General features: G+C 35.7%; 1 protein-coding gene across 1 annotated transcript in view; it reads left to right on the top strand.

Moving 5' to 3' along the window:
* SLC26A7 (solute carrier family 26 member 7) overlaps positions 1 to 13,670 on the top strand; it is a gene marked incomplete at both ends in the record, with an annotated part of 179,258 nt that extends 165,588 nt beyond the window's left edge. Inside the window, 4 exons of the mRNA XM_082674556.1 lie at positions 6,860 to 6,960; positions 12,320 to 12,374; positions 12,457 to 12,560; positions 13,635 to 13,670. Coding sequence (XP_082530682.1) covers positions 6,860 to 6,960; positions 12,320 to 12,374; positions 12,457 to 12,560; positions 13,635 to 13,670 — 296 coding nt within the window. The remainder of the gene's footprint in view (positions 1 to 6,859; positions 6,961 to 12,319; positions 12,375 to 12,456; positions 12,561 to 13,634) is intronic.
* Positions 13,671 to 16,358: the final 2,688 nt, after the last annotated feature.

Here is a 16,358-nt window from a genome sequence, read left to right as displayed (position 1 = left end):
CATTTTTGCAATGTTGATCCTTCCAATCCAAGACATAGTATATCTCTCCATCTGCTTGTATCATCCTTAACTTCTTTCATCAGTGTCTTATAGTTTTCTGCATACAGGTCTTTTGTCTCCATATGTAGGTTTATTACTAGGTATTTTATTCTGTTTGTTGCAATGGTAAATGGGAGCGTTTCTTTAATTTATCTTTCAGATTTTTCATCATTAATGTATAGGAATGCAAAAGATTTCTGTACATTAACATTGTATCCTGCTACTTTACCAAATTCATTGATTAGGTCTAGAAGTTTTCTAGTACCATCTTTAGGATTGTCTATGTATAGTATCATGTCATCTGCAAACAGTGACAACTTTACTTCTTTTCCGCTTTGAATTTCCTTTATTTCTCTGATGGCTGTGGCTAAAACTTCCAAAACTATGTTGAATAATAATGGTGAGAATGGACAAACTTGTCTTATTCCTGATCTTGGAGGAGGTGGTTTCAATTTTTAACCATTGAGAACAAGGTTGGCTGTGGGTTTGGCATATATGGCCTTTATTATGTTGAGGTAAGTTCCATCTTTGCCTACTTTCCAGAGGTTTTTATTATAAACGGGTGTTGAATTTTGTTGAAAGTTTTTTCTCCATCTATTGAGACAATCATATGGGTTCTCTCCTTCAGTTTGTTAATATGGTGTATCACATTGATCAATTTGCGTATAGTGAAGAATCCTTGCATTTCTGGGATAAACCCCAGTTGATCATGGTTTATCGGCCTTTTAATGTGCTGTTAGATTCTGTTTGCTAGTATTTTCTTGAGGATTTTTGCATCTATGTTTATCAGTGATATTGCCCTGTAGTTTTATTTCTTTGTGACATCTTTGTCCAGTTTTGGTATCATGGTGATGGTGGCATTGTAGAATGAGTTTGGGGGTGTTCCTCCCTCTGCTATATTTTGAAAGACTTTGAGAAGGATAAGTGTTAGCACTTCTCTAAATGTTTGAGAGAAGTCACGTGTGAAGCCATCTGGTCCTAGGCTTCCTTTTGTTGGAAAATTTTTAATCACAATTTAATTTTCAGTGCTTGTGATTGGTTTGTTCATATTTTCTATTTCTTCCTAGTATACTCTCAGAAGTTGTGCTTTTCTAAGTAATTGTCCATTTCTTCCAGGTTGTCCATTTTATTGGTACATAGTTGCTTGTAGTAATCTCTCATGATCATTGGTATTTCTTCAGTGTCAGTTGTTACTTCTTCATTTTCATTTAAAATTCTATTGGTTTGAGTCTTCTCCCATTTTTTTTCTTGATGAGTCTGGCTAATGGTTTATCAATTTTATTTATCTTCTCAATGAACCAGCTTTTAGTTTTATTGATCTTTGTTATGGCTTCCTTCATTTCTTTTTCATTTATATCTGATCTGTTCTTTATGATATCCTTCCTTCTGCTAACTTTGGGTTTTTTTTTTTTTTTCTTCTTCCTCTAATTGTTCTAGGTGTAATGTTAGGTTTTTTATTTGAGATATTTCTTGTTTCTTGAGGTAGGATTGTAATGCTATAAATTTCCCTCTTAGAACTGCTTTTGCTGTATCCCATAGGTTTTGGGTCTGTGTGTTTTCATTGTCATTTGTTTCTAGGTATTTTTTGATTTCCTCTTTGTTTTCTTCAGTGACCTCTTGGTTATTAAGTAGTGTATTGTTTAGCCTCCATGTGTTTGCATTATTTACAGATATTTTCCTGTAATTGGTATCTAGTCTTATAGCATTGCAGTCAGAAAAGATTCTTGATAGAATTTCAATTTTCTTAAATTTACCAAGGCTTGATTTGTGACCCAAGCTATGATCTATCCTGGAGAATGTTCCATGAGCACTTGAGAAGAAAGCGTATTCTGTTGTTTTTGCATGGAATGTCCTATAAATATCAATTAAGTCCACCTTGTTTAATGTATCATTTAAAGCTTGTGTTTCCGTATTTATTTGCATTTTGGATGATCTGTTCATTGGTGAAAGTGGGGTGTTAAAGTCCCCTCCTATGATTGTGTTACTGTTGATTTCCCCTTTTATGGCTTATGATTTCCCCTTTTATGGCATTTGCCTTATGTATTGAGGTACTCCTATGTTGGGTGCATAAATATTTACAATTGTTATATCTTCTTCCTGAATTGATCCCTTGATCATTATGTAGTGTCCTGCTTTGTCTCTCATAATTGTCTTTATTTTAAAGTCTATTTTGTCTGATATGAGTATTGCTACTCCAGCTTTCTTTTGATTTTCCATTTGCATGGAATATATTTTTCCATCCCCTCACTTTCAGGATGTATGTGTCCCTAGTCTGAAGTGGGCCTCTTGTAGACAGCGTATATATGGGTCTTGTTTTTGTATCCATTCAGCCAGCCTCTGTATTTTGGTGAGAGCATTTTATCCATTTACATTTAAGGTAATTATCAATATGTATATTCCTATTACCATTTTCTTAATTGTTTTGGGTTTGTTATTGTAGGTCTTTTCCCTCTCTTTTGTTTCCTGCCTAGAGAAGTTCTTTTAGCAATTGCTTTAAAGCTGTTTTGGTGGTGCTGAAGCCTCTTAGCTTTTGCTTGTCTGTAAAGCTTTTAATTTCTCCATCAAACCTGAATGAGATCCTTGACGTGTAGAGTAATCTTGGTTGTATATTTTTCCCTTTCATCACTTTAAATATGTCCTGGTTCTCCCTCTGGCTTGCAGAGTTTCTGCTGTAAGGTCTGCTGTTAACCTTATGGGGATTCCCCTGTATGTTATTTGTTTTTTTCCCTTGCTGCTTTTAATATTTTTTCTTTGTATTTAACTTTTGGTAGTTTGGTTAATATGTGTCTTGGTGTGTTTCCCCTTGCATTTATCCTGTATGGGACTCTCTGTGCCTCCTGGACTTGATTGACTATCTCCTTTCCCATGTTAGGGAAATTTTCAACTATAGTCTCTTCAAATATTTTCTCAGACTCTTTCTTGTTCTCTTTTTCTTCTGGAAACCCTATAATTCAAATGTCGGTGCATTTAATGTTGTCCCAGTAGTCTCTAAGACTGTCCTCAATTCTTATCATTCTTTTCTCTTTATTCTGCTCTGCAATAGTTATTTCCATTTTTTTATCTTCCAGGTCACTTATCTGTTCTTCTGCCTCAGTTATTCTGCTGTTGATTACTTCTAGAGAATTTTTAATTTCATTTATTGTGTTGTTCATCATTTTTTGTTTCCTCTTAGTTTTATAAGTCCTTGTTAAACGTTTCTTGTGTTTTCTCCATTCTATTTACAAGATTTTGGATCATCTTTACTATCATTACTCTGAATTCTTTTTCAGGAATACTGCCTATTTCCTCTTTTTTTTTTTCTGGTGTGTTTTTATGTTGCTCCTTCATCTGCTGTGTGTTTCTCTGTCTTCTTATTTTGATTAACTTACTGTATTTGGTGTCTCCTTTCCGCAGGCTGCACATTCATAGTTCCCATTGTTTTTGGTCTTTACCTCCAGTGGCTATGGTTTGTTCGTGGGTTGTGTAGGCTTCCTGGTGGAGGGTACTAGTGCCTATGTTCTGGTGGATATAGCTGGATCTTGTCTTTCTGGTGAGCAGGACTGCATCTGTTTGGCTTTTTGGGGAGTGTCTGTGACCTCATTATGATTTTAGGCATCCTCTCTGCTAATGGGTGGAGTTGTGTTTCTGTCTTGCAAGTGGTTTGGCATAGGTTGTCCAGCACTGTAGCTTACTGCTTGCTGAGTGGAGCTGGGTTTTAGGGTTGAGATGGAGATTTCTGTGAGAGCTTTCACTGGTTGATATTACATGGAGCTGGGAGGTCTCAGTGGACCAATGTCCTGAACTCAGCTCTCCCACCTCAGAGGCACAGAGCTGACACCAGCTGGAGCACCAAGACCCTGCCAGCCACACGGCTCCAAGTCTGATGAGAGGAAAGAGAAATACCAGCTCATGTGCAGAATCATCCCACAGATCACAGTAATGACACCTTCAGCTTGATCATGGTGATGTTTTCATGAGTGTTTGCATATGTCCAAACTCACCAAATTGTATACAGGAGGACATTGAAAATATTGCTGGTTCAGTTCCAGGCCACTTTTTTTTCTTTTGTTTTGCATTTAGTCTAGTTTCACTGGCTCATAGGGTGCAGTGTGCAGAGACCTCAAACCCAGCACCTTCAGACCAGAGTTTCTAGCTCAAAGCGGTTGCACAGCATCCCAACTCAAGATGGAGGTGGAGACAGCAGGCTGTGTGTAGAGTATCACTGTCATTTTAAGATCTATTGCTAAATATGTCAGAGGTTTCAGTTATTTATTTAATCCAAGCCATTGAATTTTTAAACATTACTGATTATTTTCTTTGTTTAACAAGAGTACCCAGATTTACGTAATGATGTGCTGGTAAGTCTTTGACAAACAACTCTTGGAGTGGAGGTTATGGCATGGGATGTTGGAAAAGCACTGATTTGTTGCACTTGCTGATTTCCATGGTATAAATATGTTTTCATTAAACATAGAGCTTGAAAAGATATGTACACTATTGACATTCTGAAAAGATGTAAACAGAGCTGGTCTGAGATGTCTTTTAAAAAATCACATACAGTTTATTTTTTAAAACAGATATATTCAGGAGAATTGCATACAAGCCCTTCAAATTTTGAACTCCATGGTACATTGCAAATGATTAGTCTTACTAAAGATTTTTATATCTAACTTTGTAAGGAAATATCTACTCCATTATATATATTTTATATATGTTTATCTTGTTAATTGTTGAACTTTTGCAGGAAAGCTTATCTGATATTTGTTATAGATTCTTATACTCTTAAAATTCAATAAAATATTTCCAAATTGGATAAAAATATATTTATGAATCATAAAAAATTTGCAAGGAAATACATATCACAAACAAATAATTGGCCAAATGTCTCAGCAAATCTTTTAATATTGATCTAGTAATTCTGCCTCTGTAATTCTAAATAAGGTGGAATAAATGTATCTCTAAACTAATTAATGTAGTGCCAACCTATATGTGTGCATATGTGTGTGCATGTGTGTGTGTGTTTGTGAGACTAGGAGATAAAAGGAATAAATACCAATCAACATTCCACTGTTTATCTTTGCTTAGGATACATATTTTTATTTTTCCTGTATTCTTAAACCCTCTCTCCAATCTCTGATAATGAGCAGGGACACATTATATCTGAATTTATAAATAAGAGCCCTGGTATAGTAGGGCTAGGTCCTATTTTAGTTAGGCAAATATTGAATTATAATGGTTACTACCGAGTGGTCAGTGGAAGAGCTAAGTTGTGTTCACTTTTCGTTTTGTTTGAGTTTCTAATTTACCATTTGGAGCCAGTATCATAGCCTGGATCTATGCTTACCCTCAGCCCTCCTTCTCATGGGAGAAAAAGGGAAACAGAAGGCACTACTAGAGTGCCTGGCATGAGGTAGGCCCCCAATAAATATTGATTGACTGGGAGCAGGAAAAGTTTGAGATCTCAGACTATCATTAGTGTTTAATTAAAGCTGTCCACATGATTAGAATGCTTACAACTCCATCCTGTTTCTACTTTTTGGAATTAAATATACCCTTCAAGCTTACTTTTGTGTGAAGCCTTCCCTGATTGCTCCAAAGAGACTTCTTCCTCTTTTAATTTTCCATTCTCTTTCATTTTTAATCATGTGTTATTTACCAACATTATCCTTGGCACTCAAGGATAAACTCCTAGAAGAAAGGGATAGGATCTTGCACATTTGTATGGTTCACTTCATTTCAAAAAATTTTGTGAACAAACTCATGCTCTATTGTTATTATTTCAATTAATAAATATGAATATACATCTAAAGATGAAACTTGGAAACAAATCCTATACCTGAATACTACTCTTAAAATACATTAAAAATTACTTTGTAACATTTCTTAGTTTTTAAAAATACCGATTTTCCCTCATACTTCCCTTCAATGCTAATTGAGAAACAACCATATTCCAATTTTTCTGTAGCCACTATAGAGGAAAACCATGGACATTTTAAATAGCAAAACTATTCCAATTAAAAATGTATATTTTCAGAGAATTTCATAATAATGAATGAATTGGAGTTTATTTGAATTCCCCCTTCTAATGGTGGGGGAATCTTGGCCTACATGATTTGCTCTCAGAACCTTATCACTCTTTAGAGGGACCTCAGATGTGGTGGCCTGTCACTGTTTAGAAATATGTCATTTCACATGAGAAAACTGTGGCCCTGAGGACATTAGTGAGAAAGAGGTCATGAACTCCTAATTAAAAACAAAATTCCCACCAGGTGCATTCAGAGTCAGATTTACTATGAACCAAATGAAGCTTAATTTTCAGGCCCCTCACACAGAACGCTTCTAAGTCTGAGGGACACACTCCAAGATAGAATCTTTTCCTTAGTGTGACACGAAAATTGTATAAACTTCAGAAACCACAAAATAGGGTTCTACCTCTGGGCATACGCATGAAAGAAAATGTGGGATATTGTGCAAAGAGAACTTTGAGGATGTCTAGCGGCCTCGATTCTGGGCTGTGTTTGGCATTAACTTGCCAGGTCTCCTTTCAGAATCGTCTAAACTTGCTGAGCTTCAGTTTGTTTATCTGTGAAATGATACTGGTAATTAAGTTAGCCCATCTTCCTATCTGAGTTATGTAATAATTACCTGAGACAATATTTGAATATTCAAAAATCAAAGAGTTCAAAAATAATTAGTAATTAACTGAAAAATGTAAAAATTAAAAGTGTTTGGAATTAACCTTGTTAAACACGAGGCCACCATTAATCTTCCCAATGTTCAACAATGTCAACAGTAAAAATCTCTAAGAATTCTCCCTAACTCAACTCTGTTCCTCCTACAGAAGAATCAACACAGCCCTGCCTGAATCAGAAGTGTTCTTTAATCCTAGATTGCAGTGGATTGACCTTTTATGACTATTCTGGAGTCTCCATGCTTGTTGAGGTATTTGCACAGCTTGTGTCTGGACTGATTCTTTCCCTTCCCTTTAGTAACAGGGTTTCACCAGCCTCTCTCTCAGCTCTGGGGTTTTGATCCTGCTTGTTTCAATACTCATCTCACCCATTCTCTCCAAAGGGCACAGACTTTATTACTCCCACTACTATAGATTTCTTTTCAGGAGATGCCGTGAAGTTTCTAACTGTGTGTGAATCTGGAGAGCGCGGGAGGAGTAGAGGTGGGTATTCATGTGGGGTGTTAGAACAGAACATAGACTTGGGATGTAATGGGTATAGCAGATGCTGGGCAGTCAACTCCTAGGTTTCTAGAAAGAAGGAGAAAAGTCCCCTCCATGAGCAAGGGGCCTGATGATGGCAGGATGTTGTCTCTCACATCATGGATGGGTACAGTCTGACTTGAAACCATTCCTGGTCTCTGAAATAATACTCAGTGCAGGGGTTTTTCTCCATTCTCTCAGACAATCGTGTCCTCTACCCCATGATATCCATGGGGTCTCCATGATCCCGGTTGCAAAAAATAAAAGTTTTATTTCTTTAAAACTGAAGCCTCCATTTAGTTAGATGGAACACCTAATTTTGCCAATTCAAGGAAAACTCAGACACTTCTGGAATTGTTTCCTCCTTTTTTTTTTTGAGTACTAAGTCAACAAGGAATGTACTCCCTTTCTAATTTCCATTTATTCTCTCCTCAATACCCTAAATATGAGGGAGGATCTTGAGGACCAAGCAATGTCTGTTTCTCAGCTGTCCTCAGTCTTCCATTAGCTTCTGCTGTGTGGAACTTGGTTCATCTCGCCTTTGGCTGTTTGTTCCCCAGCGGTTCTCTTACCCTGGCTTCATACAGTCTCCTGCTGTGTGAGGCTTTGTATTCAGCCAAAAACTTAATCATAACCTATGGCAATTTCTGGAGCTCTTTCCCTGCATATTTCCGTTCTTTCCATTACTCTCTCCCATAAATTTCACCCACTCAAGCCTTCCTAAATACCAGTTCTGTCTTCTCAGCTCAGTAAAGTGGCTGCATTTTGCTTGGGTCCCCCCGACATCATGTCACGGTCCACAAACTGCTTTGAAGCAGAAAGCTGAGATGATCTGAGAGCTCACCTCGTTTGTTTTTTTTTTCTTTCAGAAAACTCAGTCCTTTTCTGCCTGTTCCCATTGTCGAAAAACAATTTATATATTTTCTCCATTTGTCTACTTATTTACGAAGGATAGGATAGTCTTTATATTAATTACTCTTCATGGCCAGAAGTCAAAATTGGACCTTGACTTTTAAAGAGTTAAAACCAGTAGTCCTAGAAGGCCTCACATTGTAGATTTTGATTGCTTTCTCATGGTGTTGCATAACTGTCTCTATTCATTCATATTTTAAATTTGAAATGTCCAACCTTTCAAACTCAAGATAGTACAAAGCTCAGCTTCAGTCTGGCTTTCCTGTGAAGATGGGGTGGGACTATGTGAAGAGAAGCAGCTTACTATGTGACAGAGCGTAGTCTCAGATCTATCACACCCGCTGGGAGGGGTTAGGAAAATTGTCTAAACTGTCTGGATCTCAGTTTATTCATTTTGTAAAAATGGGGGGGTGATTTTGTTTCAGATTTAGTAGATATTAAAAAAAGAAATAAATTACGCAAAAGAATTGAATTTTAAATATCCTAGGCCTTAAATCTAGTGGCTGTTTTTGGTAAATTTTCCACGTGTAATATGCTTTTAATTTCTTGTTGCTCACCATGAAAACTTTGCACAATTTGGCATAGGGTTCAACCTCAATACTTTTCTTGCATCTAAATCCTGACTGTAAACAGAGAGTCTCTCATCATTGGAGGGCTTCTTGTGTTCAGCACTTTTATTTACTGTGTTGCCAAGGTCTAGAAGAGCACTGTTAAACCTATGTGTATAAGGATCACCTGGGGAGCTTATTTAAGATGCAGTCTTTTGATGGAGTGATCATTTTGAAATGTACAGAAATTTTGAAACATTATATTATGTAACAGGAGCTAACACAGTGTTGTTGGTCAATTATACTCCAAAAGCAAACAAACAAACAAACTCATAGAAAAAGAGATCAGATTTGTGGTTACCAGAGGCAAGGGGTGAGGGGAAGGGGAATTGGATGAAGGCAGTTAAAAGGTACAAACTTCTGGTTATAAGATAAAAAGTACTAGGGATGTAGGTACAACATGATAAATAGAATGAGCACTGCTGTATGTTATATATGAAAGTTGTTGAGAGAGTAAATCCTGAGAGTTCTCATCAGAGGAAGAATATCTTTTTTCTATTTCTTTAATTTTGTATCTATATTAGATGATGGATGTTCACCAAACTTATTGTGGTCATCATTCCATGATGTATGTATGTCAAATCGTTATGCTGTATACCTTAAACTTATACAGTGATGTATGTCAATTATAACTCAATAAAACTGGAAGGAAAAAAATGCAGTTTTCTGAGTCCTGGTTCTGGCCCAGGAATATTCATTTTAAACAATGTAGTTTGTCCAAGGATTATGTTTTGAGCAACACTAGACTAGGATTGTCCTTTTACTGGGAAAAGTCAGTATGTATATTTTTTGTTTAATTGTATTTAAAATTTGTTTTGAATATACTCCAGTATTTATTAGCTGTCCTCTCTAGATATTGCAAATCAGGACTTAGAGTTAGTAAAGAGGAGGAAATGGTTACTTATTGTCAGTGAGTTTAAGATCTAAGGTTGAAAATTCAGAGGAATTCAAATAATCTATGTTTTGGGCATGGTGAGAAAGAAACTTTTAAGAATTCATCTTAATGGTTTTAAAATATTGCACAACATAATGAAGGAATAAGTCAACTGATGTATTTTATTTTTAAATGGGCAGAAAGACATTTGCCCTTCTGTATATACAAAACCAGCAGTTTTGTATCAATTTGCTTTTGTGTGTGTGTGTGTGTGTGTGTTATGCGGGCCTCTCACTGCTGTGGCCTCTCCCGTTGCGGAGCACAGGCTCCGGACGCGCAGGCTCAGCGGCCATGGCTCATGGGCCCAGCCACTCCATGGCATGTGGGATCTTTCCGGACCGGGGCACGAACCCGTGTCCCCTAGCATTGGCAGGCGGGCTCTCAACCACTGTGTCACCAGGGAAGCCCTTCAATTTGCTATTTTTAGTTTCCTTATTAGTATTTAGTTTATTTCATCATGGTTACAGTAAATTATGATGTATGTTACAACCATAAACTTTACATATAGACAAATTCTAGGTCCAAGTATTAGCTACATAACTAGTTCTAGGATCTGGGTTTAAGTATTTGTTTGCTCTTCTGTAAACTGGAAGTAGAAATACTTTGAGTTGTTGTGAAGCTTAGAAATGACATATTGTATATAAAGCGTATAAAAAGGTTTCTAGAAGTTAGTTAAGTACTCAGTAATGCTAGCTTCTATTTGTTCTCATTTTGCAAAAGTCATTTCTTAAAATAATATCACTACAACTAATACTATTTCTTAGTTCCTGCCACCCTGAAATAGGGTCCAGACTAAAGAGCCACAGAATCTCTTCAGCCATGCATGTCTTCCTGCTTCCCAAAAACACTCCCTGGATTATTTTCTCACTTTGGTATAAGGAAGATTCTCCTAAGAGTTATAGGTTGAAGAAAATGGAGTGAATGCTATTTGTTCTTCTACTTAGGACACTTCTACTTAGTGAACTAGAGAATATGTTTATCAGCATCAATAAACCACCCATAGCAATGTGTTTGTGCTTCACTGAGCTTAAGAAAAAGTAAAACACTGACAGATCACTTTGAATTGTCATTTTAACTTACGAAAACAGGAGCCATTTATTCAATGGCAAGCCTCAGACCATGTATTATTTATTTGTTTATTTGCCTGTTTATTTATGCCCAGAGTGATGTCTCCTATTATTCCACAATTCTTCTACCATAGAGATAACTGCTTATTGCTGGAAGAATATAAGGGAAAATTTTGGGTGTATCATGCATACCCTTAAAAAGTTTTGTAAACGCAGCATTCTACATTTTATATGTATGACACTTTACTATTACGTAACCAAATCCAACCTACTTTACTAAAACTTCTGGATTTACTGAGTTTTGTCGGCTGACTTTGGTCTGGGTGAATTTAAGATCAGGGCCTTCAGTAAGGTTGTTACTACTTGAGATTTTCTAGGACTTAAAGAAGGCAAGACCCTGCAGTATGCCAAGAAAGTTAGTCAGGATCTCTCATCTTGGTGGACCATAAAAATGGAAGTTGGGCAATGAAACTTGGCTTTGATTATAGTGAGGTTCTCAATTTACTGTCCATGGATGGGGTTTAGAGAATCCATGAATATGTGCAAATTGTCGTAAAATATTAAAGTAAGCAGTAGGTAAGCAGTTTCATCATATTCACAGATGGGTCCTTGACTTCCAATAAAAGACGGTTGAAAACAATTTTATATCATTCTTATAGGGAAGGAAAAGTGGTGTTTTTATTTTTATTAATTAAAATGGAAAATGTAAGCAGCAAAATTTAGTTACATAAAAGGTAAATGCCAGAACATGGAAGCAACCTAAACGTCCATCAACAGATGAACGGATAAAGAAGATGTGACACATATACACAATGGAATATTACTCAGCCATAAAAAGAAATGAAATTGAGTTATTTGTAGTGAGGTGGATGGACCTAGAGTCTGGCATACAAAGTGAAGTAAGTCAGAAATAGAAAAACAAATACTGTATGCTAACGCATATATATGGAATCTAAAAAAAAAAAGAAAAATGGCACTGATGAACGTAGTGGCAGGGCAGGAATAAAGCCATAAACATAGAGAATTGACTTGAGGACACAGAGGGGGAGGGGGAAACTGGGGCAAAGTGAGAGAGTAGCATCGACATATATATACTACCAAATGTAAAATAGATAGCTAGTGGGAAGCAGCAGCATAGCACAAGAAGATCAGTTCGGTGCTTTGTGAACCTACAAGGGTGAGATAGAGAGTGTCGGAGGGACATGCAAGAAGGAGGGGATATGGGGATATATGTATACATATAGCTGATTCACTTTGTTATACAACAGAAACTAACACAGTATTCTGAAGCAATTATACTCCAATAAAGATCTATTTAAAAAAAAAAGAAAGAAAGAAAGAAAAAAGGTAAATGCCTTGCTGGCGTTCATCTTCCTTTGCTAAGACCATCTCTTTTAGAAGTGGGTCAGAGTATGCCTGAATGTGTTACAATGCCACCCCCTGGTGGTGTGGTGTCATAAACATTAACTTTTTTTTTTACTAGAAATTCTGCCTTCTGAAGCTCATCTTATTCCTTCCTGCCAGCTATCCTGAATTAATTGTGGGTGTACTATTTTAATTCTTCCAGGTTTACACGGACTGCAAGAACAAGAGTGTGGATGTATCATTAGTCCACTGCACAGGTAAGGGAGTATCCTTGGCTAACATTGGACATGATCCTTCTGCTGCTCCACGTAACCTTATATCACTTGTGTTTTCTTATAGCTTCTTTGATAAAAGCAATGAAATACTGGGGAAACCTAGATTCAGAGAAACCAATTTTTTTTGAATCAGTATCTGCTGCAATAACTAACATCCACTTAAATAAGGTGAGTTGAGCAAGTTTGCATGCCAGAATTATAAGAAAATTGAAATGTAGAATACATGGGCTTTGCATTTTTTATATTAGCCTATTATCCCACTGACATCTAAAAACCTATTAAAATGTGACCCCTCCTCAGAGTCCTCTGCTACAAGTAAAGGAATTTTTTCATTCCTTTTTTGGACAAGTTATGAATTGTTTAATAATTTGGATCTTCCAACAATATCACTGCTTAGAGGATTTGGTGATCACCTATTAAGTGCAAACTGCTTGCTTATAAAAATAAATGCATCTTCCAGGATCCACTATCCTGGGAATTGGAATCCACCTCTGTCAAATGCAAAAACTCTAAATATAGCCTTATAGCTTTTTGCTGCTCTCATACCCTTTACTCTAAGCTCATACTGCCACCTTTGGAAATACTATTTGCAGAGCCCAGCACTCACATGGTTTGAAGTGTCAAAGTTATCTTCCAATACTGGGCTGTATGGTTAGTTTAAGAACTGTTCCTAGAACTTTGATTTCCCATAATTTTTCTTTGATTTTGAATTGTTTGGCCTTTCCTTAACCCTAGAACAGCATCTGTTATCTCTCTGAGTCATCCCTATTATGTGCAATTAGAAGAGTATGTATTTACAGAATAATAATAATATTATTGTTATTATTATCATTTCTACTACTACTATTACTGCTGCTGCTGCTGCTGCTACTACTGTTATATACCTAACATTCACTGTGTGCTCATTATGTTCCAGGAATGTGCTAAGAGCTTTACCTATGTTACTTCACTAAATTTGCCACAACCTCATGAAGTAGATATTATTATTGAACCTATTTTTAGAAATAAGGAAACTGAGGTCCAGGGAAGTTATACCATTTGTAAGTGGTAGAGCCAGTTTCAAAGTCAGCAGTCTGACCTAGGACATGGAGCTTTAAATTTCTATGCTCTGATGCCTCAGAGAATATCCATTTTCTTAGCTTGGCTGGACAGCTTGCTTCAGTTACTACTGTTCTTTGACTATGATATCAACTTAAGGGTTAAGTAAGTAGCAATTGCTAATTTCTTCCCCTTCTATTTCAGAATTTGAGCAAACTCAGTGACCACAGTGAAATCTGAGACTCTCATGCTGCAGTACAGCTCTTTTCTTTAGCAACTGCCCCGAAGAGGCCATACTCAAGTATTTTCACATTTTTTGTTGTGTAGATCCTACAAATGACCTCTACTAAAATAAGTGTGATGTGACTTACTAACCACATAACCGCTGCTCAAGGTTTGCCAACAATTTTATCTAATCTTTGTTAGTAAGCAAATTCACTTTGTAGGTTATTGTATAGTTATTTTATAAAAATCAGTATGCATTTAGTTTTAGTGTACTGAAAGGTAAACATGAATTTATTTCCTTTTTTCATACCAAAGTATTTTGTGTTAATTCAGTTTGTTGTAGTTCATTTGTAAAAGTGAGAAATACTTTGTCATATGATAAGAGATTTAGAACATTTGCAAGCCATTTGTAAAAATGCAGGATCACCTGTAACTAATACATAAAAACAACTTAGCAAGTGTGCCATTTTCCCTAACCAAAGAAGCCATTAAATATCAATAAGCTTAAATGTTACTTCATGCAATATGATTATGAAATTCACAGAAAGTAAGTCAAACAGAAACAAATGGCAAACTAGAAACCATTCTTCTCCATACCTTTCCATGCATGGATGTCTTCAGGAATGTTTTCAACATAAGTAGTATCCCAGTGAAACCATGTCCTTGACATTAGTCTGTTTTGCTGTAAATATTGGAACTGCTTAGGATCTTCAGAACTTATAGCCCTAATTTCCACATTCCCACCCCATAAAAGTTTCCATTTTCAGCTTTAGTTTTTTTGGAACCAGAGAATGTGGAAGTTGAACCCCTTATGATTTTTTCACAAATATGATTTTTAGAAGAGAAAATATCACCAGTAGAATAGCTTTGTACTTTTCCAATATAGGATTAACTGTAGTAGTTTGGGACTTTCCTATTTCAGAGAGATAGTCAATATAATATAATACATTTATCTATCTATATCCCTATAGATAGATAGATCTCCTTAGAATGCTTTTTCTTTTCTTTTGTTAGAAGGGAGCTTAGGTAAGTGATTATCTTTTAACCCACTAAACCACCAGGGTATTGACAAATAAATACCACAGGCCAGGCTGACTTGTATAAGTTATTATTTTCATGTTTCTACATATATTTTCAGTCACATACAATTATATAGTTTCATATTTTTATCTAACAATTTGATTTACCTATGAAGAAATCTCACTTTCAAAGATAGATGTAGATGCACTCTTTAGTCTTAAGACATTTTAACTGTTCTAGAAATTACCAGTTAACAAAAAGCCAAGTACTTTAAAGTGAGTTTGAGAAGTAGTTTGAAAACAAATTTAAAGACTGGTAATTTAGGTGTTTTTGAGAACATCTGTAAGAGTAAATTCTAATATCTGCCGTGTGATGTAATGGTTCCTAGCAAATGTGTAGTAAACATTCACATGGCCCTTATTTTTACCATTGAGTCCTAGGCAGACAATGTAATAAAATGAAAGGGGAATAATAAACATTTCAAATTCTCGTAACTTATTTATTCATGTCAATTCTGATTGACATGAACTACAAACGGTAGTTTTTGTCCCACAGGAAGCTTCAATCCTTTCATCACTAATTTGGATTGAAATGAGTGAAGCCGACTTTTCTTCCCATCAAATACTGTTCCAAGAAAATGTGGAAGTAATAATTAGAAGTAAAATTTCCTTAAAGAAAGGAATTTCACTCTCCTTTTCTGATTAAATTATTCCAATGGTGGATGGTGGCAACATTCACCATCGCTAATCCATTGGTCATTGGCACATAAACATGAGTCAAGGGAAGTTAAGAAAGAAATATATTTTGCTATGTATAAATTGATGTATTTCTATGCAAATTTAGTCTATTATTAAATGCATGCACTGTAGGCATTTTCTAATTTGTTAGAGATTATGGACTGTAGATGGCGTTAAAATTATTACAGGTAATCAATGGATGGTTTCTTCTGTTTTATTAACAAAGCTGACACCTAGTTGTATGAGAAGATGTATTTGAATGCATTTCAGTGTTTATAGTAGACATCTAATAGATAAAACTTAAAGCTAATAACTTTGGTGTCAAATGTTATTATATTCAAAGTAAAGGAAGACCAAAACATGTACCATAAATAACCCTGTGTTCTAAGGCTTATCCTGCATACTAAGATCCCAGTGACTAGACCTGTAGGAATCCCTGAAATTGAGTTTTGAAAGCTCAATAACTGAATATGAGTTTCAGACACACAAGATTCTAAAACATAAATGTTTATTTCAAAGCAGACATTAATAACAGGAGAACTATAATAGGGCACTGATGCTAGACTGTTTCTAGTCATGATTAATTAGTTTTATGAGATTACCTTATTTTTGTATATGATAAATTACTTTCATATTACTTATTATGGTAAAATAAAATTGGGAAAAATTAAAACTGACCTATAAGACCAGTTAAGGACCTAATAGAGTGACATATATAAATTAACCATAAAGTGTGTAACCAGGAAAAAGACTGTTAACATTATATTTATGCAAATTAAATGCCCTTAAATTTTACCATTTATCTTTCATTTTAAAGGTTATTTTCCCCTGATTATATGATTCACGTGTTATAAAGTCTAACTTGAATTACTTTGCAGTAATTTATGTGACAGATCTCTACTGTATAAATGTGTAATGTAATGAGGAAAGAAATCTCTCTTTTTTA

Source organism: Grampus griseus (assembly GCF_964374135.1).
Source record: "Grampus griseus genome assembly, chromosome: 17".
Classification (NCBI taxonomy): domain Eukaryota; kingdom Metazoa; phylum Chordata; class Mammalia; order Artiodactyla; family Delphinidae; genus Grampus; species Grampus griseus.
This window is presented reverse-complemented; position numbering and strand designations above follow the sequence as displayed.